General features: G+C 34.5%; 1 protein-coding gene across 1 annotated transcript in view; it reads right to left on the reverse strand.

The window, feature by feature from the left end:
* Positions 1-25940, reverse strand: part of LOC111052168 — a 389458-nt gene that overhangs the window by 217728 nt on the left and 145790 nt on the right. Inside the window, exons 6-26 of the mRNA XM_039436353.1 lie at positions 24440-24571; positions 24109-24227; positions 23245-23497; positions 21779-22027; positions 18855-18974; positions 18038-18171; positions 17095-17332; positions 15153-15275; positions 14779-14913; positions 13815-14048; positions 12711-13217; positions 10469-10654; positions 9373-9612; positions 7887-8114; positions 6860-7069; positions 5738-6031; positions 4613-4858; positions 3475-3667; positions 1395-2965; positions 575-763; positions 225-394 (exon numbers count right to left, since the gene is read on the reverse strand). Of these exons, the coding sequence (XP_039292287.1) occupies positions 225-394; positions 575-763; positions 1395-2965; positions 3475-3667; positions 4613-4858; positions 5738-6031; positions 6860-7069; positions 7887-8114; positions 9373-9612; positions 10469-10654; positions 12711-13217; positions 13815-14048; positions 14779-14913; positions 15153-15275; positions 17095-17332; positions 18038-18171; positions 18855-18974; positions 21779-22027; positions 23245-23497; positions 24109-24227; positions 24440-24571 (5771 nt within the window). The remainder of the gene's footprint in view (positions 1-224; positions 395-574; positions 764-1394; positions 2966-3474; positions 3668-4612; positions 4859-5737; positions 6032-6859; positions 7070-7886; positions 8115-9372; positions 9613-10468; positions 10655-12710; positions 13218-13814; positions 14049-14778; positions 14914-15152; positions 15276-17094; positions 17333-18037; positions 18172-18854; positions 18975-21778; positions 22028-23244; positions 23498-24108; positions 24228-24439; positions 24572-25940) is intronic.

A 25940-nucleotide genomic window follows, 5' to 3' on the forward strand; every position in this document is an offset into this window, starting at 1 on the left:
AACTCAAAAATGTTAACATATTCATCACACGATGAACCAAGAAGTATATAACGAAGCTTTCAACAAAAAATAAAATATTGAACTTGTCACAAATGAAAAAGTGTCATTTAATTATAACAAAATGAGAATTTAATAGGTAAAAAATTAGTTAAAATGATAGTTTGTGTCTTGATATTGATAACTTATGTATTTAAAAAATTGAAAAAATCATAGTATTGTATTACCTGTCCGCTTGGGCACTGCTGCTTTGTCAGACACGATATGACAACTCTGACACAGCCCTTCTGAGGATTCGGACTACCCTGGAAGCCTGAAGGACATTTGCAAATGGTTGTGTGATTCGAGGTCCGGCACTGCGCATTCGATCCACAAACGCCTTCTTCTTTACATGGATCTGCAAACATTATAATAAATAATTCGCAATTTTTAGTCTAGTTCAAAGATGATGTCAGAGTTATGATGCACAGTAATGTAAATACAATTTAATTTTTGGAATCGATAAAAATGATTGGAGAAGTAAAAAATCAGAGCAAACAAATATAATAAGATATAAATTAAGGGAAATTCTTCTCACCTTGACACCTGTTTGCAATGCAGGCAGACGAAGATCCACAGTCTTTGTTGCTTCTACACCCAATCACACAAATGCCCTCCACACACGCCTTTCCTTGACTGCACTGGGCGTGACCCACACAAGGCAGCTCGCACTTGTTTCCGACACACCGTTCTCCCTCCGAACAGTCTTCGTTCTTTCGACAAACAGCTGCAATATAACAATGGTCGTAAAGCTTCGACACTCAAATAGATACGGTATTAACAAAATACTAACTACACAAACTTTTTTTAGGGTTATACCTATGATCAGTGTTTTTATTTGTTGTTTGTAGGTTACTGTTGAACACCACTCTTTGAAATGGCCAGAATTATTTTGAAATTGGTAAAGCTTTGAAGACTGCTTCATTTTGAATGGAAAAATATGTTGAATATGAGCAGGAAGAACATCAATGAAATTTTGAAAATGCAATTTATTTCTTGAAAAGCAATACAATATTAATCCCGAGTTTTTGAAAAGAAAGTATAAAGGCCACATTCATCAGATTGATTGGTACTGAAAGTTATTGATTCACTGCTTAGTGTTATCATGTAAAGAGTTTTAAAAGTTGTTATTTCATTTGTTTCATAGCCTACTTGTTTGATTCTGAAAGAGATTATTTCAATAATTTTAATTTAGTGATTAAATTTCAACCTATTATAAAGTTTTACTCACCTATAGGGAATGAAATTGGATATTACGACTATGCGGAAAATTCAAATAATAATAATATATCTGCCAATAAAATCCATAAAAATAAAAAATAAGAGATTTTGAGTGGGACTGATGATTTTAGACATACCTTTACATTGTCCATTGATGCAGAGATCTCCCGAACAATCAGAGTCTGCGGTACACCGACTAGCAGAGCGAACACATCCGGTGGCGGCTCCTGAAGACATAGGCTCGAATCTGGCAGGACATTGACAAACTGGCTTCTTGTTCTCGATGGTGCAGAAAGTGTTTGGCCCACAAGCTCCATCACACGGATCTATGCATTTTCCTCCAACACACAACGAATTTGCCGGGCAGTCAGAATCTCCACCGGGACAATTTCCTTCAGAGATACAACCGGATGTTACAGGATCTCCAACATGTCCTGGTGGACACTTGCAAGTATGTCCGGATGTTGGGTTCGGTTCACAGATAGCGGTTGGATGGCATTTTCCTGGTTGACATACATCGACCTGGACACATTCAATGTCAGGTAGCGGGTTGGCTCTGAATCCAGACGGACATTGACATATTGGTTTGTGATCTTCGGCAATACATACAGCATTGTCACCACAGGTATCTTCATCACAAACGTTCTGACATGAATGGGAAAGTCTGTCACAGAGTTGGTTTTCGGGGCAGTCGATATTTTTAACACATGGAACAGTTTTACACCCAGAGTTGGGGTCGTTGGGGTCTCCAGTGTAGAGCCCAGGGGGACACTGACATTGAGCAACATGGTTGTTGGCGATGCAGACAGCACGAGGTCCACAGTTAATCATGTCACAGGCCGGTCTACAAACAAGTGTCCCGGATGTACTATCCAATCTACATGTATCCGATTCTGAGCACTGGTTATCCTGTGTACATTGGTTCTTCAAAGCAGGTGAACAACCATTCCTGTCGTTGGGGTTACCAGTAAACCCTGACACACACTCGCATTGACCCACATGATTACTGGCCACACACGCGGCGTTCTGGGGACAGTTGAACTCGTCACACACTGCCACACATTTCAGAATACCTAAAGCATCTTGTCTACAGGCAGCAATCGACTGACAGTCTTTGTCAGTGTGACAATCTGGTGTTGATGGCTTCTCACAAACAGACGTGACCGGGTTCCAGGCAAATCCTGGTTGACAATCACAGGACGGATGTCCGGCGTTATCGACATTGCAGACCTCATTCAAACCACAGGCCAGGTTGGAGCATGGATTGATACAGTTGCTGACCCCATCAATACTGATGGAACAAATCAATCCCTTGTCACAATCAGAATCTTTGCTGCAAACACCAGGTAGCTTCCTTTCCGGTTGACATCCAATGTTCAGATCACTCGGTTTTCCTAAATATCCATCAGCGCAGATACAAGATGACCTGTGATTATCTGACACACATAGAGCATTCGGGCCACATTGGACCCTACTGCAAGCATCCACACATTTCCTCACGCCTTTGCTGAGCTGGAAGCAGATTTCTGTCGATTTACAATCAAGATCGTTACTGCATTGTCCTTGCAGTTGGCAGCCTTTCACCAAATCTACAGGATTTCCTGACAAGCCGGGAGGACATACGCATTTTCCATTGACACATACTGCTCTTGGACCACACTTCACTGAGTCGCACTTGCTCTTGCATTTTCCTCTCTTGCAGGTAAAACTGAAAGCAAACAAGAAACTATGTTTAAGTAACCGTAAGGATTATAAGAAATTCTATTCCCTATAAAACTCGATTTTACAAAAATGTATTCTTATTTTTAGGAAATGTCAAAATTACCATGCAGTACCAGCAGCACTCATTCATTTATAAGTAAAGGGGGTTTTTATCAATTCTTAGTTATAAAGTATTTCAATATAAAAATGTCAGTATTTCATACCAACTACTTTAAATTGTATTTTGGGTTAGCCTTTTGTGTGTTTTGTTGTAGATTAAATAGTTCTTCAACTTTCAATCAGGGTTTTTATGAAACTTTTCAAATAATTAATTACTTGCTAGTGGAACATTTCAGATCATCCTTAAGTACATCTTCATTGGAAAAAATGATTTTTTTTTTAATTTCTATGATTGATTATTGTCAATTATTATTAAATTTGATGAGCATATAATATAAGGTTTATTATGCATGTTCTTTCAAATATAAATATGAATTGTATTCCAATATTTCTTACTCTGGAGGACAAGGAACATCCTTGCCACATTGACATGAAGCTGGATCCTTGCAGACTTGACGAGACTCCGGTGTACATCCCGTGAATGGATTTCCAACGTACTGATCAGCGCAGTGGCAGTCATAACTTCCCGGACTGTTCAAACAGATAGCATTCGGTCCACAAGCATTTCCACTGCTGCATTCATCGATATCTGCAAAAATGAAATAATATTGAAGTTCCCTAATGGAAATAATTTATAAACAGAAATATTACTAACGGTATCTTACTCATTCATATTAATGAAAGATCAAAGTTAATGAATTACATGTTAAAACATCTCCACACTTCAATGTGGCTTCTTCTTACTTCTTTAGAACTACTATATAATGTGTATCGATCTCATTATAGATAGATAGATAAATGTCTTTTATTTTCACTTTATAACATTACAAGAAGTGATGTGGGCGACGTTGAGGCAATAAGAGCCCCCTCTTCCACTTAACCCACCTAAAGGGGTTAACCTTCATTAACCTTCAACCCTCTTCATTATAAAGAGATAAGGAAAATGTAGAAGGCTAATTAATTACAAGATCGAGAGGAAATACAATCAATCTAAAGCCCTCTACACATAGAAACAGTAGTGGCGTCCACTAGATTTAGCTAATAGTTTTAGCTACTAAAATTGTGTCTATTGTCCCTGTGATCCTTGGGGGTTGGACGCTGTATAATCACAAGTATAAGTTTGCTGTATACGTTCCCCTGTATAATGGCGTTTCCTGCTACTGGCAGCTACTAGTTGACGCCACTATAGTCCCTGTGTGCAGGGGGATTAATGACTGGTTAAAAGCCTCTCTCAAACATTAGAAATCAAACAACTAATTGACAAAAATATACAACTATATGCAAAAGAAAAGAATCTATAGACAACGAAGCTACTTAGTTAACTACCAAGTTAACGAGCTCTTTGGAAGTTTCATTCAAGTTACATGGAGAAAATATTCTAATTAAGTTGAAAGTCTTATTTCACATAATGAATTACATAACAGTATGAAAGAAAACCTCCTTTGTTAAGCAAAATTTACACTTGAAAGTATAATCTAACACTGAAACTGAATCAATTTTTAAATTTGAAAAAAAATCAATGAAGGCTACTCACCATAGCACTGAACGTAAGGATTGCCGGTGAATCCAGATTGACAGAGACATTCAATATTGTTAAGACTCTCCCTGCAAACAGCGCCCGTTCCACATGATGTGCTCGTGCAAGACAGCTTCTCCTGAGGCCCGCATTTGTCGTAGGGGTTGCCAGTGGTGCTGGGATTGCACACACATTTGTTCGTGATTCCGTACTCACAGTGAGCGTTCACGCCACAACCCGGCATGCAGACTGGCAACATAATGGCTGGAAACAACAGAAACAGGTACATTGAATTAATTAGAGCATTTCCGTAAATGGTATTGAAACACACAACTTAATTTTGTATATTTTGATAGAAATGGAAGTCTGAGGTAGAAAATATAATTGAATTTCGATATAGTAAAACAGTGAGACAAAGTAGGAAAGTAGTATTTGAATTTCGATTGTATACAAATAGTATTTAGATTTACTAGTATATTTTTGTAAAGAAAGTTCCACTAACATCGCATAATAATTCTATTAAGCTTTGGACGACAAATCAAAGACAATTATTGAAAGTTCTATGATAAGAAGTAAATCAGAGTTTGATCTCCATTCTGGAAGGATGGGAGAAGAAGTTGTAACTTCCCATATATTCATGTAAATGCATAAGTTCATAACTTGATTGAAAAATTAACAAATATATAATAATTGAAAAATAAAAAATAAATTCTAGTTCGCTCTGCTGGCTGAGCCAAGTTATTTGTATGTTGTTTGACTTTGTAAGTATTGTGAATGACTTTCTTATTGTAGACAGTTTAGTATTTTTGTCGAATAAATTAGTAGATACTGTAGCAATAATTGTCAAATAGTAGGCCTAGTCATTTGTAATTAGCAATACATTTCATTTCAATTTTTATGTATAAAGAAGTTTCTGGGTGTATTTTATTGTAATGTTAACTATTTCTTTTGATAACAATTGTTTGATTGATGAAATAATTTGAACGTGCCTAAAGGTAATGACGTAAAGTACAGTAATATTGTAAATGAATAATTTAGAAAAATAAACGGATCAAATAAATTTAGTGATAAATCTCAATTGAAGAACATGGTTTTGATACTTAAATAGGGAAAGAAAGAGATTATTTATTGATGATTACTTACGTGGCATACATAGCAGATCGGGATCGCCGACGAAAAACTTGTCGCAGACACACTGGTTGGTGGCGGGGTCACAGGTGGCGCCCACCCCACACACGACACCCTCGCAGCGCTGCTTGCATCGGCCACCAATGCACACGTCCGGCTCGGCACACGGCACGGCTGCAGAGCACACGTCCGGCACACACGTGCCGCCTGCGAACGGGTTGCCGCGGAAGCCCTCCACACACTTGCATGTCGCACCGCTAGATGTCGCTATGCACTGCGCGCCGCGTCCGCACCATACTCCATCACATCCTGCGGAAAAAATCAGATTATTTAGTAGTTATACAGAGTGTTACCAAACTCCCTACCAATTTTCTAAGGTATTGTTCCTGGGTATGAACATATCTGAATATCATTTTCAAACTGTTTGAAAGTCCTTAGTTACTCACATAGGCGCCATTTTGTTTTTTCACTTACTATTTTGTTTCTAAATAATGGCTGAACATAGAAGTGAAACTTTGCACAATCATTTATGACGACTAGACAAAGCTACAAAAATTCATAAATCATGACAATTTTCCAAATTCATAAAACAAAATGGCTAAAATTTTATTTCTTGAATAATCATAGACCCGTTGATTTTCAATGTTCCACTCTCGATGATCATATTGAGTGGACGGTTAACATCTCTACAGCTGAATACATTTTGAGATTGTTTGACAGCAGGAAAACCATACATTATATTGTAATAATGTTTTTACTGGCAGCAGTAGCCAGCAAGCCTTTGGTTTTTGATTGTAGCTCTAGCATTCTTTCATTCATCCAACAGTGAATAATTGTGTAGCTCGCAGTCATGACAAGAAGGCTATGGTTAGTAATGTAATCATTACATGATGAATTTTGTGCCAGAGTCCCGTTGTTGGTGACCTTGTCATATTGGAGCCAAACTAAAACATACAATAAACTCATGTTTATGTTTTTCATTAACAAGATCACCAACATCATCATAGAAACCTTTTTTTTAGAAAATTTAATTACGAATCGATTGGCATCTAATTTTCAAGATTGAACAAATGATATATGGCAGATTAAGTGATGGTGATAGTTCAGATGACTGATCAATGTGGAAATGCCACTCACTTGAAACACATTCGCCAGTAGCACTCTTGGTGAAGCCGACTTGGCAAACACACCAGGCGGCGTGGTTGCCATCGGGCTCACAGTATGCGTTGGCTCCACAGGGCAGGCTGTTGCACGGGTTCACACAAGCACCATTCACACACGCCAGCTGACCCGCACAATCTCCGTCCGACGAGCATTCGCCCTTCGCACTTACAAAACTTCCAATACCTGAAAGCAACATTTAATTCATGTTGAAATCGGTTCGAATATTATGAATTCAATAAAATAGGTTATACGGATGAGTGAAATGAAATAAAATATGCTAAAATCAGAAGAAAGTAAAATTACTTGAAAATAATGAATAGTAAATTCTAAAGATTTGAATTTAATATAAAAAATTACAATAAAATAGTTGACAATAAAATTTGATTTCAAGTTAACGTTATATATTCTCTAAAAACGTATTTCTTCAGGGCTACTTGAATTTTAGTTGAAAAATAATACTATAGTACCCTTTTAAAAACGTTTCAATAGAAAATAACAACATAAAAAAACAAATATTATTTATTTATTTTCCAAAGTGTTATTTTCCAATAAACAAAGTTTTTAAAAGGGTACTATGATATAATTTTTCAACTAACAATAAAAAATAATAAAGTAATATTTATTTCCAGAAAATGATGAGAATCTGTAGGGAATATTGATGTGTAGCAAAAGTTGTGGTAATACACAATAATATGCCATCTGCTTTTCACATTGAATTAAACTAATATTTTTAATGAATTGTGATCTGTGATCAAATCTTCCAAGACAAGATAATAAATACTACTCTAGAATAATCACAGAGGAAAGATGTAAGTAGAATTTTGAGAGGAAAATCTCCCAATGGCATCTAATAATCAATACATTAGGAACTGAGTAACTGAATGTTAATCAAGCGATACTTACAAACTAGAAAGCAACATTTGATTCGCTGATAATTTGAAATGTATTTTATAATACATCTTTCAGAGTTAAACATTGAATTGTTTCAATTGGAACTTACATCCTGATCTGTAGGGATCGCCAGTCATTCCATGTGAGCAGACACACTTGAAGCCTCCTTTCTCATTGATGCAATGCGCTGCATAGGCACACGGCAGATCCTTGCACTCATCAACATCCATGCAGCCAACTTGTGGGTCTCCCGAAAATCCGGACAAGCACAGACATCTTGGTGGGTCACTCGGAGAGCATTTGGCGTTCATGCCGCATGGGAATCTTTCACAAGGACCTGGAAAATAATTAGGATTGAAAATTAGCGAGAGGATACTTCAAATAATTGAACAATATGTATAGATAATTCTGTATAGTTACAGAATAAATATTTTATTCAAATAAAACTGAATTTTTTAATCTAGAATTTTAGTAGAGCAGTCGTTGATTTTTTCTAAAAATTTACACTGTAAAATTTATATTTAAAGCTTTCATAATCCAAGCTTACATGTCATAACTTAGCTACATTTCAATTTAACATATCACTTGAATTTAACAATTCTACATTTGACTTAATCGTTTCAAAATCACTAATACTGTAGTAACTAAAAGTAACAATTTTTAGGCTACAATGTGGGCTAGTCAAATATTAAGACGCGATGCGAAGTGACGTGACGTGGCCTGAGTCTGCTATATGAGTTAATTTTTTTTTAATTTTTATTTATTCATCATAGCTTTGCCTCAATGTGAACATTATAATATGATCATAATGATACTAGCGACTAGCCACTAGTCTGAGGGAGAATTCACATACATTTTTGAGATTCTTCAACTTTTTATACAAAACAATGACCATTTGTAGAATATCTGTTGATATTGTGAAACTTTACAGTGGATGTAAAGTGCTCAAATAGAAGTTAGATTGACAATGATCAGCAATGTTTTCAAACAATGATAAATAATAATTATTGATGAATAGAGAATTAAATAACAATACTTCTCACTTATCGACAATAATGGATTATTCCTGTATGCGGACGTGACCTCTCTCTTAAGGTCATTTGCATACAGTAATGACTTATTTCTGCATGTTTTATATGTATTATAATCTTTGTAACTTGTGAATCTCTATCTTGAATTGCTGTCCACTGTTATTTTATTGTATCTCTAGTAGAGTAGTATTTTTGATGTATTTTTCGTTCGCAGTGTAGCTCTAGTAGAGTAAGCAATTAACTGTATTGTTTTTGTTTTTTTTTTTTGCTTCTTTGTTTTGTTTTTTTTCTCATTGTATTTCTATAGTGGAGCAGAATGATAATACTGCATGCTTAGTTTTCTATTACTTTTAATTTTCACAAGTTCTGTATTTTTTTTTTACGCAGAAATAAAGTAAAAATTTATTATTATTATTATTATTATTATTATTATTATTATTATTATTATTATTATCATTATTCCAATTGATAATAGACAATTTAATAACAACTTCCCTACTTCCAAACAATAATGAACTATTTTAGTTGATTAATAGAGAATTGAGAAACATGAGGTTGTCTTACTCTTGCACTGGTTTGCATCGACGAAGTAGGGCGGAGGACAGACACACTCTCCAGGCTGGACACATTTCTCATTGGTGCTGCAATCGGCGTCGGCAATGCAGCGCACCAGGTTGGGCGAGCAGATGCGGTAGGGGTCGCCATTGTAGCCGGGCGGACACATGCACTGGTAGGCACCTTTCTCGTTCACACAGTTAGCACCATATCCGCACACGTTGCCACCTTCCGCACATTCGTTCACATCTGAACACCATCAATTCATAGATTAGTACATACATTATTAATACTGCAGTTAGTAGAGAATTACTAAACACTAATGTTAATGGAGAATTACATAATAGTGAAATTATTGAAGAATTGCATAAAAGAACAAAATGAGTTCTAATGCAAAAGCGACAGAACAAATTATTTAGTTCACAGGAGAAAAAATCTCATCATGAATATTATTGATTATCATGTAGAAAATTATTTATATATATATATATATATTAAAAAGAATCCTTTTCTTCAAGTTTATGATTTTTTTCGAATATTATTTTGAATTGATGACATAAATTTACGATAAAATTGAATGTTTGGAGTAGTGTTACCAGTAATTTTCCAAACGAAAATAAATTTTATCTCAAACTATTTGGATATTAACTGCAATAATATTGTAAAATGTAGCCTAATAATGTGGTAAATCGAATTCACATGGATTTATCTTTCATTTATATGTATTTATTTATATATGGATTAAATTTTGCTACTTTTACCAGAACAGAAAATAGAATAATCACAAAAAGTATAAATTATCAAAAGAATATAAGTTTGTAATTGATTCTTTCTATTTCAACTGCAAATAGTTTAAAATTGATAAATGTTTTTCTCACTATTCAATCTGTGAATTGATGAACAATAATTTTTAAAAATCAAGATTTAAGAGTCAAATAATAATAAATTCCTTATTGATTACTGCACTATCTAGGTACTACTTTCAATGGTACCTAATCAACATCATATAGCTTCAAATTGAGTAGAGAATGATACATTTGAAAGCTGAATCGAATATTGAAAACTTTTCCATTCATGATCCCTATTTCAAATTAAAAATATTTACCTTGGCAAGATCCATCATCGTTGAGCCTGAATCCTTTTGGGCATGCGCAGTAGCTGACACCTCCAGCAATAGTGATGCATTCGGCACCACGAGGGCAAGTGCTGTTCTTGGAGCAATCAGCCAACACACACTCGCTGCCAACCACTTGATAGGGTGCTCTGCACTGACACTCCAGAGTGTTACATTCTGGGGAACGATAGAAAGAAATTTGATTGATGATGAATAGATCAAAGGCAAAGATCGTTTGAGGTAAAATAGTTTACTTCTTTCAATACTTTGAGGCATTGATGGCCGGTATCATCAAGCTCAGTCAAGACATTTGAACATGGTCAAGTCGGGTACGCTTCACGAGTAGTGCATTGGAATTATCGATAGTAGTCTATAACTGTAGAAATCATATGTTCCAATTCACTCGTGATAAATCGTACCTTATTTAACCATTTTCGAATTTTTGACCGAGCTTGGTGAAACCGGGGCATAAATAGTAAAAGTTATAGTCTAGAGATACACCAATTCCAATATAATGACATTGGCTTGTGGCCTAGAATGGAATAAATTACTCTAGTTGAATGAGTAAAATTGAATTACCGTATTATAACGTATTTATTAAAGTAAAGCCATGTGAATTCACTTTTTTTTACTTCACCGTATTGAACCGGTACTTCAAGTGTTTATTTTTACTTTCCTTGACCTATTACCATAGGTAAGGAAAGTATTGCTTTCCGAAAAAAATTAAGGTACCCCAATTCCTAAATTTCTATACGTTTCAAGGTCCCCTGAGTCCAAAAAAGTGGTTTTTGGGTATTGGTATGTGTGTGTGTGTGTGTGTGTGTGTGTGTGTGTGTGTATGAGTGTATGTGCGTCTGTGTACACGATATCTCATCTCCCAATTAACGGAATTATTTGAAATTTGGAACTTAAGGTCCTTACACTATAAGGATCCGACACGAACAATTTCGATCAAATGCGATTCAAGATGGCGGCTAAAATGGCGAAAATGTTGTAAAAACAGGGTTTTTCGCGATTTTCTCGAAAACGGCTCCAACGATTTTGATTAAAGTTATACCTAGAATAGTCATCGATAAGCTCTATCAACTGCCACAAGTCCCATATCTGTAAAAATTTCAGGAGCTCCGCCCCATCTATGCAAAGTTTGATTTTAGATTCTCAATTATCAGGCTTCAGATACAATTTAAACAAAAAATTTCGAGTGGAAAAGATTAAGCATGCGAATCTCTACAATTAATGTCCAGTAACATTTTCACCTAAAATTAAAAATAAGCTCGAAATTCGAGAAAATGTGATTATCCAATTACAGTAGCCTCTCTCTTAACCGGACACCTTTTAACCGGACATCGGTTTAACCGGACTACACTCCACGGAAGTGACATCTCTTTAACCGGAAAATAATTATCAGCACATCGGTTCAACCGGACTGGATTGGCAGGAAATGGAAACTGCTGTTATAATGGCTGTTTGGTTTTAAATATTTCAAATGTAAAAAGGCTTAGCAACTAACAATTTTCTTGTGTTTTGTGTTCACAAATATCATAATAAAGCGTCTAGTTTTATTATTTTTACGTAAAAGTCATTATTGGCTTATAAACTACAAAAATATGCGTACCAATTTAACGACTTTTAGGGAACGTCGGTTTAACCGGAAAAAACGTTATCCGGACTGGCCTCAGTCCCGATGAGTCCGGATAAGAGAGAGGCTACTGTATTGCAAACTGTTGATTCTATTAAATGATTCACTATAAAGCAGACCTCGTATGTCTCCAACGTTATTATCCTATCACCAGCTGGCTTGGATCTTTGTTTATAAGTAGACTTGATATGCGCGAGAACACTAGCGTGATCAATTTTCATAACGGCAAGGAAAGTTGTGTGAGTGCGACACACCAGATTTTTTAAAGATTACGTCCTAAGGACTCCAGTTATTGAGAATAGGAAGTCACGAAGAATTGAATTAGCATGAGAGCATGAGTTACCAATATGTTACTCTACGTTCACAATTGATTGTTGTAATAATAATTGACCTAAAAATTAAAATGTACTGAAATTAAATGTTTGATTATAATCAAAAATTAAATGTAAATCTAAAGTGAAGCTTCATATCTTGGAATTTGGAATGAATGTCTCAGTACCTCAGAAAGAGTTGTTATGTAGAGTTAAGATGAGAAACTATAATAATTATTATTAACATTAATTACTAGTGACAATTATTATTATTGTAGCTAACCTTCACAAAGCGTGAAAGGATTTCCATTGAAGCCAGGTGGACACTGGCATTCGTAGCTGCCAGGCAGATTCTTGCAGACAGCATTCAGTCCACAAGGCGGCTTCTCATCCGACTCTGAGCACTCGTTTAAATCGCGACACTTCCCAGTATTGCCATCCCTGACATAGCCTCGCTGACATATGCACACACTATGTCCGACATACTCATCGGTGACACACACCTCGGACCCTGGACAGGGGACCGACGGACTGCATATGTCGGGGGTCTTCAGCTGGGCACATCCCACCCTGTACGGGTCACCACTCGCTCCACGGGGACATTGACATGAGTAGCCTCCCGGCTCGTTATAGCAGATCGCACCCGTGGCACATGGGTTGCCCAAGCACTCGTTCACATCCACGCAACTGTCCGACGATCCTGTGTAGCCTGGTTTGCACAGACACTTGGCTTCCTTGTTGAGAAGCATGCACTGTGAATTCGGCGAACAGAATACGCCTTCGCAGGGATCTGAAAATGAGATGAAGTGTTGGTTAGGCTAGATAAACGACAACGTTTATTGGATTCTTATTGGAATTTAGCTGTAATCTTGGATATTTAGTATTAGATCGAATTGAATTCAGAAAAAAATATGGAGATGTATAGATTATGATAATAGAATATTAAAGGTATTAGAAACAAAGTTACAATACCGTTGTAATGATAGTTTTGTTCATTTCAGATAAAATATCCATCTCTGACACATATTTATTAATGAACATAATAAAAACCATTCTTCATAGGCTTATCCAAAAAAAATATATTTCCTTTAGTTTGGTGACATGCTCATGCTCACCACATAAAGCTGTTTCAAATACTGTTCCTAATTAAAATACATCAACAGAATTTGAAAATTGTTTCATTTTTATAGGGATAGGTCGTTCTTTTTGTATATTTTTTTGTGATTGGATAAACTAATAGACCTACCCTACGAAGAATTACCCTACCCAATTGAAATCTAGTGTATTTGAAATCAAAAAGGCTAATTTATAAATCAAATAATGTGAATAGAATAACTGTGGAGAAAGCTTCTATAAAAATGTAAGGACTGAATGAATTGAAACTTACGTCTACAATCATTGCCAATGTTTGGATCCGGGCAGAGACAGTGGTTCTCTGCGTCGCACACTGCATTTCCAGGGCAGTCGTTGTCAGCCTTGCACTTGACAATGTTCACACACCGCGTCTGAGGATCCGGATCTGGCAGAGAGCCTTCAGGACACACGCAGGCGAATGAGCCAGCCGAGTTGACACATTCGGCGCCTATTCCGCACACCTCTGATGTCGTGCATTCGTTTATGTCTGGAACACACAAAATACATTCGTTTCGAGTTAGAAACGGAAACACGTAAAGGAGGTTGACACTTATCATCTATACGGTAGGCCTACAACTTATAAAATATCTAAATATGAAAACCATAAAGATTTTATCTTATTCAAAAATGATGATCAATTCAACAACTTGATTGATTGTCGTTCCTACAACTAGTACCTTGGTAAATTTCAATTAGGTTTAGATAATAAATTAAAAAAACACATAGATATTGTAAACATCACTACCACTAGTTAATGAATAGATTTTTGATATCACTTCACATTATCAGTAGGCCTACCGGTATCCAGTTTTCATAGCGAAACCTGCCACATCCTCATCTGTATTAAGGCTTATGCCTCAAGGCATAGATAAAATCAGGTAGCAATCAAAAAGAATCATTTCAATTTCAAACTACCTACCAAAAAATTATTATTACATGGAATGTAAGTTGAACGCAATCATCCAATATATTAATAGTTCTATAAATTACTAAGTTAACCATATAAATAAAGCATATTATATTTATGTTAGGATGCATTGGAAAAAAAATTGTACCAACTCTCAAGTTTGAAGATCCTTCAACAAGAGGGCATCTGTCCAGTTCAGTTGCGTTCAATCAATTGAAAATGGATTCAAGTTACAGAAATTTTGCTAGGAAAAGAACATTTAATAATAATAATATCATACACCTATTAATTCAATCAACTGGGAGCTTACCTGTACATTGTTTCAAAGCATTTCCAGTGAATCCTGGGGGACATTCGCAGGTGAAACTTCCCGGATGATTGACACAGACTGCATTAGCACCACACTGTCCAAACGGCCCATTGTTTTTATCACACTCGTTGATATCTGAAAAAAAAAATTATATGGAGTTAAACATTTAGACACTCATTCATTACTGACTTGTATGAATAATGATGATTTTAAGCCAGTCGACTAAAATCAATTTTTGCACAAACTATCCAATGAATTAATTATTCTTACTGAACGCCAAAGAATACGTTTCTAAAATTATAAAATTATATTAATAATAAAATATTTGATTTATTTTCACTGAGCAAAGTTGGAAAATTCATTATGTTACTTACCAACACATCCAGCCGAGATGTCGTCGGGATTGTACATCCACCCTTCTTCACAAATACAATAGGCTTCTTGGCCATCAGGTTTACAGAATGCATGATCACCACATTTAACATCTTCACACGGTGCTGGAATATAAAAGAGTTATTATAGTAATTATTGATCAAAAAATTAATAAGCGGAATCAAATTCAGACTAATGTAGTATCAATATTTTTCTATGACGATTTTGTAAGAAAAGATACCGATACCGGTTATCGTAACCGGGATTCAGAATTCAAAATTTAGAACAGAAGAGTAACTAGTCAAAATTATAATTTCGAAATAAAATAATATCAAGCATTAAATGAGCGGCAAAATATACCTAACAAGCTTTAACCTTTAATTTTTCTACTTTATTTCATTATAGTTCAAATAAAGTATTAATAAACTCAAGATATTTTTTATTCAAACTATCATTTACATTAAAATTTAATCATAACATTATTCCTGTTTACTGTTGTTTAAACTTTTCAGCAGTAGGATAACAACAGGACCCTAAGTAATTTTGCAGGTTATAAATATGCAGTATGAAAGAGAAACGTGATTTCTTTTAGACTAAATTTAATAATAAAGCAGTCTCATAAAAATACTGATGAGAGATTATTTAGATTGTACTGTAAATATATCCGAGCACTTTCAAATATTAATGAAACTATGATATTGAAGATTCACACAACAAAACAAAGAAAATTTGACAGTTTGTTCTTTCCTTTCTTTGTTGCAGTTTTTGAAATTTTATCCTCGAACAGCTGCAGATCAGCTGTAATGAAACAATGCATTTTTTCAACTCGCGCAGTTAGCCATCAATGGCGCGAATATTCAAAGTGACGCAGTTGATTCAAATTATTTTTACCGCGAATTTTATAAACCAGTGCCAGTTGCACAAAAGCCGGTAAAATTTTAACCTTGATTAATTCCACGAGAGCCATTCAGAGAAGCCGTGTCATCAAAAAGGCCTTCTCTGATTGGTTCTTGTGAAATTAATTAAAATTTAACCGGCTTTTGTGCAACCGGGCCTAACTATATTATTATCAGAAGAAATGAGCGCTTATGTCTTAATCAGATGAAAAGGATTAAAATCATATTGGTTGAGTTCAAAGCCACAGATCGGTGAGTGAACGATGAGACCGGTGAGTGATAGTGGCTCTGAACGAAGCACTGTTTACACCGGAGTTAATAACACAAGTTTTCAATATTTTTATTATCAACTGATGTTAATTACAAAAGTCAATAACATCATGTTAAGTTGCGTTTACACCGGAGTTGATACCATTAATAAAAAGTTGTCAATTTGAAAATTCCTTGTTATTAACAAGATTTATGTTATCCATTGAGAGTCTGTAAAGATCAAAGGAAAAATGTGTTATGTTAATAACAAAAGTCTCTTTTATCGCATTAACTTTTGTTAATAACAGGTTAATATCTTCACCGTAACCCCCTCGCCCAGCATCCCTACCCTACAACTACAGCTGTTCCCTAATTATACAGCTGCAGACTAAACACGTGACAAAGTTATTAACTTTTGTTGATAACAAAACTAGCAGCCAAAAGAAAATGTTATTAACTTATGTTGAAAACTTTTGTTTTAAACTCTGGCCGACTTTCCATTCTGTGGTTCATCTGTGATCACTAATCTGTGATCAGGTTTTAGAAATTAAAACTACTGCTGTATTACAATGCTACACTTTCTTCCAAGATGGCGGATTTTGGCGTCAGGATAGTAACCGAGTTTCCATTCTGTGGTTCATTCTGTGATCACTAATCTGTGATCAGGTTTTTTACTGAAAGTAAAAAACACACGATGGAATTGATCAGTGGCTTTGAACGCAACCAATGCAACTGTATTGTAATTCACATACAACAATGATTCTGTTACATAACAGGATAATACGATTCTTAAGAATACCTTTACAAGGGACTCTTGGTGGAGCTCCGACAAATCCAGGTTGACAATCACAGTGATACCCTCCAGGTGTATTGCTGCATACAGAGAATTTTCCACAGGGATTTGCAAGGCATTCATCAAGATCAATACAAATTGATCCCTGAGCTTTGAATCCGTTTTGACAAAAGCACTGACCGTCAAGGCACTCTGCGTTGTTGACACAATCGAAGTTGCTTTTGCAGAGAATGTTGACATCGATCTGAGGAGTAGAAAATGGAAGAGATTTATTAAATATGGAAAAAAATTCATTGATATGTTGCCCCATACACAAAAATCAACATTTCGTAAATAAAGTTCATTATTGGAGCAATAATAATTTATGCAAGTCTTAATATACTATTATGAACTAAATAAGAAATTTGAAATTTTTGCAGAAGCGACTTCATACAGAGTAGGATAATGTTCATGATCTAACATTAAAGGAATTTGATAGAAAAGTAGACTATGGTACTGAGTCAGTATGGTAATCGACGCTTACTATCTATTGAAAAAAACGGCAAATTTTGTTTTAAATAAAACGGATCCATTGTTCGTATTGAACTTATCCCATGTTATGATTTGAATGAACCATGCATGAAACATCTTACTCACACAGCTCTTATGAGAGTGCTACTTCTATTACACGCTTCTTAAATTGAGTCATTAAAATTATTAGCATGTAACCTAAAATAATTACTACATCAGAAGATTATTCATGCATTCACACACTCACGTCTCAATTGAACCAAGGCTACTTTCTTGGAATTTTAGAAAGTAAAACAAGAACTTTAACCAATGCTCTATGCTTGAATCAACCTTGTAAATTCCTTTATTATATGTGTTTATGAAACAAGATAATAGCTTCAGAGCAAATCTTATTTGGAATCCAGAGTTGGAGAATGATGAATTGGTTCTTCGAGATTACCTGCTCGCATGCAACACTTGGATCTGGTTTGCCGGTGTAGCCCTGGGGACATAGACAATTGTAGCCTGGCACAGCATTCTCACAGACAGCGTTAAGACCGCATGGCTTATCCAGTACTTCACATTCGTTTATATCTGAAAAATATTACAAATTCGTAGAAAATTTTATAAAGCTACCCTACTGAAAAATAGGAATTATTACTTTGCCGGCATATAATATTTCAAAACTAAATATAAAACAATAAATGGAAGATATATTAATCTAAAGTACGGTATTTTTCAAAACATAAACAGGGAACTAGTGAATCCGTTTGAACAAAACTAGGCTATATGAAATATAGAACGAATCATCTTTAAAATGTTGCCTATTTAAGAATTCTGTTTTAAATTACAAATAAAAATACAAATTCAAATAATTTCTGTTAAGCTTGATGGTTTTCATCATTCAAAAGAAGATTCAATATTTAAATAATTTTTTAAAGTATGAAAATCAATTCATGTTGTACTACTATTCATTGAAAACTGTTTGCAGATATTGCCAAGGGGATTCCTTTATCAAGTTACTGTACACACCAACAAAACTAAATGAAATATAGGACGAATATATTCTTTGAAATTTTGTTCATTTAAGTAATCTGTTTTAAATCTATTAAGTCAAATAATTTCTGTTTGACTTGATGGTTTCCATCATTCGATGAAGATTTAATATTAGAATAATTTTTCAACATGTATCACAATTAATTCATTTTGTACTACCGTATACATTGAAAAATGTGTGCAAATAATTGATAAGAGGATTCCTCCATCAAGTTACTCACCAGCACAGCCTTTGAATGGATCTCCAGTATAATCGTCCTTGCATGTACAAGTGAAGCTTCCCACTGTATCAGTACACACAGCGTTTGCTCCACATGGATTCAGTTGACATTCATTTATATCTAGAGGGAATAGATAGTTTGTTTTAGAAATTTTACTGTAATATGAGCATTGAAGAAGAAATAGTTACAGTCAATAATTTATGTTGGCAACAAATGTTCACCACCAACAGAATTCCTGATTATTTGCCATGAGATGATTCAATGATAATAATCAAAGTTATTCAATTTGATCTCATAATTGAATTTCATATCTCATATTTCAAAAATTTTGATATCAAGATTAATCACATACTGTATGGATTTATAATTTTACAGTTTTATAATAGCTTGAGGAAGTAATTCTCTCTCCTTGATCCACTTTAATCTGAAATCTGATTAACGGCCTGATTAAATATCTTTGGAACAATCCGATTCCAATTGAATGATGAAAAATATTTCATGAAGTGTAATTTATAAAACTGATAACAATTAATAATTTATTAATGAATTGAAGTTTCGAATGGATCACTGGTTTTTAGGCTTCCAAAGACTTCCATAATCATAAGACTAATACATTTAAGAATGTGTAATATTCCCTCAAAAAGATAGTATTTAACCCTTGACTCGGTTGAAGGGTTTTCAACAAGAAATATCAGTTCATATAATACTGAGAATAGGTCTTCAGTTTATTTTCATTCAACCAGATCAGGTTTGAGACTCCAATTTTCTCAGAACTCTGTTACAATATTATCTTCCATGGTATTGGAAAATATAATATATGTTGAAAGAGTACTCTCTATGTGAATTCTTGAGTTTGTTATTTGTATTGATATTAATAATAGCACACATAGAGACTAGAAGTGGTGATAAAAGTTCTATTGTTAGTAAAAGAGAAAATTGAAACTGTTTTACCTTATTCCAATCACAAAGCAGACTGTAACTTTCCATTTTGAGATTAGACACGAATAAAGATGAGGAAAGACAAACAAGTCATAGATAGTCGAGAAGGAACAGGATAAGGAGGAGAGGAAGTATTTTCTCCAAGAAGTTTGAGGAAGCCACAGCAGCATTTTTCCAAAGTCAACAGCTGAGAGAAGAAGGTTGCAACAGAAGCTGCTGAAAGTACTAGTGATTGAGTGTAGTAATAATTTATAGTGAAAGATCGCACATAAAAACAGAAGCACACATAAAATAGAACAGCCAAAACACAAATAGAGATCCTGAAACTTACAAACAGGATAGAACGATGAAAATAGGAAATACACTTTTGTGAATTATAAATGTGTTGAAAAAAATGGATGAGAGTTATTTACAGCTTTCAAAAGTGGTACAAACATTCAAAAACGTTGTATTTACAAAAACATAGACATCAACACAAATATCTTCACAAAAACTCGTGAACACCCAATAATATAGAGACTCAGAATATATAACTGAAGAGATTATAGTCATATATTATATTTATTTTTGGTTCCAATATTAAAATAATGATACACTGATATTTACAAAGATAGATGACAAAATAAATTGATCAACTGTAATAAAACATTACTTAGAATCAAATCAGTTACAAATTCTAGTGTCTCATTAATTGAATGAAAACAAGTGGTAATGTACTTGGAAGAAAACAAAGAATAAAATGAAAAAAAATGTAGAGAGAAAAAACTGAAACAGAGAAAGAAAAAGTGAACACATAAAGCTGGAAAAGAAATAAGAGCAGAAACATAAGTGACAAAGATAGTTTTAAATAAAAGGTAAAAAGAGGGAAGCATGACATGCAGATACTAAAGCGATGGTGCAAGCTATTGAAGCAAAAACACAAATAGCAGAAGGCAATGGTTACAGAGATCAATTTTCTCAAACAATTTACTTTTGTTATTGAATATTTGAAAGGAATTTTGCTAAACTCATCCAAAGAATAAGCTCATCAATAGTGATCCTTGTAAAAGGAATTTCAATAATATAAAATAACCAATATTTTATAAATAATAATAATCAGTCTGAATAAAAAATGGTTTGGAAACTTCTGATATTACTCATCAGAAAGTATTTAGGCCTATCATTTTTGGAAAGTAGGAAATAAAAATCATGAAATGATTTTCTGATATTGGTTGTAAAAAAAGATCAAAGTAACCATCACCACAAAAATTCTTGATTGCTTTTACATTTGCAAAAATGCAATAACTGGTTAGCGTTGAAAGAGTTTGATAGTGAAATTTGTGATGGATAGATGTAACTATACACCACATTCAACCGCTAAAACTTGCAGTTCAAGAACCAGAAATAAAAAATAAATTTTCCAAATAGGTAATCGGCTACAGCAATCAAGTATTCTCTCTGCTCCACTACGGCATACGCACTTATGTTAATATTGTTAGTGGAGAGCATCAAAATAATTCAAAAAATATAAATAATATGACATTTTCATGACTGAATATTAAATAATTATAGCTACCTAACTATTACCAGTTCAACTAACTTTTATTAAATCTCCAAAATATCTATCAATTTGTTTGCCAACATCAATAATTTGGTGTCAATTGAATGGAATGAGTAGTTGTTTGGTAGAGCAGACCTTCCAGTCTTTATTTCACAAAATAATCAATATTTTTCAAAATCTTTGATAACTTTTTGAATAAACTACCTCAACAATTATCTATAATTGGAATGAGAAGTTGAGTGATAGAGTAGACTTTTTAGTCTTGATTTCACTCAAAAATATTTCTTCCCAATTCAAGATGGTTTATTATCCTTCAATATTAAAAAACTACTGGACCTCACATAACTTATTCTCCAAACAGTACGAGGTCTATCCAACAAGTAAATTCAACAATATTTTGATACTCGGCTTAACTAGGTGCGTGTTAGAAAGCGTCTCAACTAACTTTGGCAAAAGGTGTCGCCCTGTCCGGAGAAGCCGTCCGGACAGAGACACTTGTACGATCCGGGGAGGTTGATGCACTTGGCATTGACGCCACACGCATTGGCTCGGCCACACTCGTTGATGTCGAGGCACTCGGCCTTGGGCGGACCCGTGAACCCGGCCGGGCAACGGCACTCGTAGCCGCCAAACGTGTTCACGCAGTCCGCGTTCTTGCCACACGGCGACGGCGACGACTCACATTCGTCTACATCTGTCAAAATTATTGTTTTCCAAAACCCCCTTCGATTAGCAACGTTACGAGTTCCATGCCAGTACAGCACAACATTTATTAGCGAACATAGTAATTACAATATGTACAAGGAACTGATGATACAATGGTAGTTTGTTAAAAAACATTAATATTTAAGGTAATTTTGAAAAAAGTGAACACTATGTGTACATAAAAATATGTAAAAATGTGTTGAATGAAAACGATATATAGGTAGCCTACGAAAATGAAGAAGAGAATGATGACAGTATTGATAAATTGAGAATTTTCTCGATTATTTTGAAAATTGATCAACTTTTGACTTGATTATCACTGAAGATCTTTATGAAAATTGAAATTTTTTTTCCAAATTCTTTTAAAATTGAAAATTAATATTTGCTTTTCCCAATTTAAGTGTTTCTGGGACATTAAATTGATGTTTTCAGAATAGTTTCCACTTTGTTGATTAACACATTGTATCAAAAGTTTGTATTATTCCAATGGAATCAATAAAAATTTTATCAGTGATCTTGAGCGTTGATTGATTTTCGAAAATATAAAACAACTATATTTGAAAAATACTGGTTTTTCATTATCTGACATTCATAATCGCAATTTAAAGGAATAATTTATATGTCGATTTATGATTTAAGATAATGAACATATTCTGCATAATTTGACTGCAGAGGACAGAGTATCCTCCAATAAGAACACATGTATTTAGAAAGTCGACTGGAAAATCAGAATGTATACAATCGTTACATTGTATAAACATTTTATAGAAGTTGTTTTTAGTTCAAAATTACAAATTGGGGTTGATATTTTCAATAAAAACAAAAATTAAGGTGATGATAACCAAATAATTTAACGTTCATTTGAAATTTTGGAATAATCACAACGTCTCAAATTCACTGAAAATGTGGTCAGCACAATTATTTGTAATTCATTATTCGAATAATTTAATCAGCACATCCAATAATCAATGTAACAGATGAAAATTTTCCACAATAGTATTCTGTACAAAAGAGCATAAATTTCATTCAAGTTCATAACAAGACAAACACATATATTTGAAAGCAATAAAAGAATATTATATTTCATGATGAATGTGCACAACACAAAAACACAAACACAATAAATCACAAAGCTGTAAAAAGTAGAATGATAAAACATGCTCGGTTACCAATTGGATTCTGTTTCTTTTTTACATAACGATTTACCTGAGCAAGATTCAAGAGGGTTCCCGACAGATCCGGGGGGGCAGGAGCACTTAAAGCTACCGGGAATATTGGCACAGTTAGCGTTCAGTCCACAGGGGTTGCGCGCGCATTCGTCCACGTCGTGACAGCCCCCCTGGTAGGCGTCACCCTCGTATCCTTCGGGACACGAACACTGTCGTCCGCCCAGCGTGTTCGTGCAAATCGCATTCGCAGCGCATGCGTTGTCGTACTGGCATTCGTCGACATCCGCACACTACCAAAAATAGACAAAAAAACATCAAGAAGTTTTCAAATCAATTTAATTATGTATTATACAATTGATAGTTCATTGATGATTAACTTTCTGTAAATATTGCAAATATTAATGGCAAAGTAATTATTATAATAGTAAAAAATAATGTAGGAGTTGAAAAGGATTCACCAAGATTTGTGAAAGGGTATTTCTTATAGTGACTTGTTGAGGTGCAAGGAATATTCCCTCATTCTCTATTGGCATGTTGATTATGAAACATTCCACTGATTTCACTGTAAATTATAACAATGGATTAAAATCGAACTTCATGGGAAATTTGAAACTTTTTGTGTAGTCGAGAAGTTGAGAAATGTGATATTATAAGCTAAAAATTGGATAAAATCCTGGAATCATGATTATTCAACATATTACATTAATTTATTTGTTGATTTTTAACTATTTGGTTATGATTTTCAACTACGGTATCTTGGAAATATGATTATTCAACATATTAAATTAATTCAGTATTTATTGTTGATATATAACTATTTAGAGAAGCCTATAAGTAGAATATTGATAAAATAATTGCTGCTGATTTTGTTTTCTAGAGAGAATATATATAGACAACTGACCCCTTGGAATGGGTTGCCGTGGAAACCTTCGAGACAGTCGCAAGTATAATTGCCTGGTGTGTTGTGGCAAACTGCGTTGTGGCCACACGCGTTCGGTATCGTTGAGCATTCGTCAATATCTGTAGACAAGAAAATCAGAAAAGATAAGATTCTTCAAAATGGCAATCAGTGAGAGTATTGAGATAACAAGAAATCAACTAGAACGACTAGTAACAGAAATATTGTCAATTAGGCTCATTTCAATGAAGATTTGAGAATCTGACAAATAAAATCAGGAGTTTCATTTGAAAATTGGCAGTTGATAATTCTAAATTTTTGATAATGTATTTACCTCTGCACTCGACTTCGCCATCTCCTTGAAATCCGGGAAGACATTTACAAAGGAAGTTCGCCGGTAGATTACAGCATTCGGAGTTAGGAACACACCGGGCAGCTATCGTTGGGTCTTCGCATTCGTTTATATCTGCAAAAACATGAAAATTCATCACATTATTCGTTCCATCATAGAAGACAAATTGCAAATGAAATGAAATTGCTGTTTTACAAATGGAGAACAGTGGGAATAGTATGTAAAACAGCGAGGATTAGTGGAAAATAGAGAGAGGAGGATAAAAAAAAGGATACAGAAGTAATAAGGACGTGGAATAGCTGCCGCTCATTTTCTAATAAAACTGAACGCTTATTTGGAAAGGTGGCGCTTGTTACGAGTATGTAGAAGCTATTTGCGCAAACTAGTTGCTTCATTACGGGTATAAATGCTCGAAATGAGTGAACTCCTCTCAAGCACCAACTATGAAACATACATAATGACCAGCAGATTATTACCAGACTAATCTCAAAGACCAAATATCCCCCATCTTCAATTTCTTCTCTTCTTCCTCTTCATCACTCTCACTCCTTCTAAACACGAACAGTAAAAGATAATAGTGACAACGAAAATGATCATTATCATTCTAATGAAGGCTGAGAGGAGTTGGAATAAAAGTTGGAGGTGAAATCAAAAAGAGTTCCGAGATGGACCCCTCCTTAAACGGGCAGCCACTCTAAAATGGTCCATTCAGAATTATTTAATAAATTACTGTCCGCTTTCGGAGCAACGAGGCACCGTGGAGTCAGGTATGAATAGATGAGGCACAATAAACCATAAAATATGGATAATAAAGGCGTGATGATTGAGGTCGTTGAATCCAGAGGCGCTCTATGATAGAATGCTGAACAAGTGGACAAATGGACGAACACTGGATAAACTAGCAAGCCTTTTCTCCTCATGATTCTCTCCTTCTCTTCATGCAGGAGAAGCATACTCCGTCTTCGTTTTTTTACTCTCCCTTTACTATACAGGAAGGATCTAAGTCCTTGGAGGAAGTTTTTTCTTTTTTCGCTTCTTCTACAACTTTCTTCTTTCTAATTTGTAATTCGAAATAAGAAGCAAGTACCTTATGGATACCTATTCTACAAACCCTAGTACAGTACATGTTGTAAAACAGCTGTGGTTTTTTGTAAAGTGTGAAGTTTTTAGCTCAAAAATTTCTAGTTTCATTCAAAATTTATAGTTTTTGAATGATTATTAAGTTACTGTTCTAGATTTTTTTGTTTTTAGACTCTAATAGTATCTATGTGATTCAAAGTTTGCTCGTTTATCTGAGTATTGAAGAGCGTAAATTGTATTTTGAAAAGTGGAAGTGACATAACCAACATTTTGATTTGGACAGTATAGTATAAATTGGAAATGGGACAGTTTTGGGCATGAGCCTGTTGTGCCTTTCCTCATTTTAAGTATTTGTGCACAATATGATAAATAAATAAATAAATAAATAAATAAATAAATAAAT

The sequence above is a fragment of the Nilaparvata lugens genome, chromosome 10, assembly GCF_014356525.2.
Source record: "Nilaparvata lugens isolate BPH chromosome 10, ASM1435652v1, whole genome shotgun sequence".
Classification (NCBI taxonomy): Eukaryota; Metazoa; Arthropoda; class Insecta; order Hemiptera; family Delphacidae; genus Nilaparvata; species Nilaparvata lugens.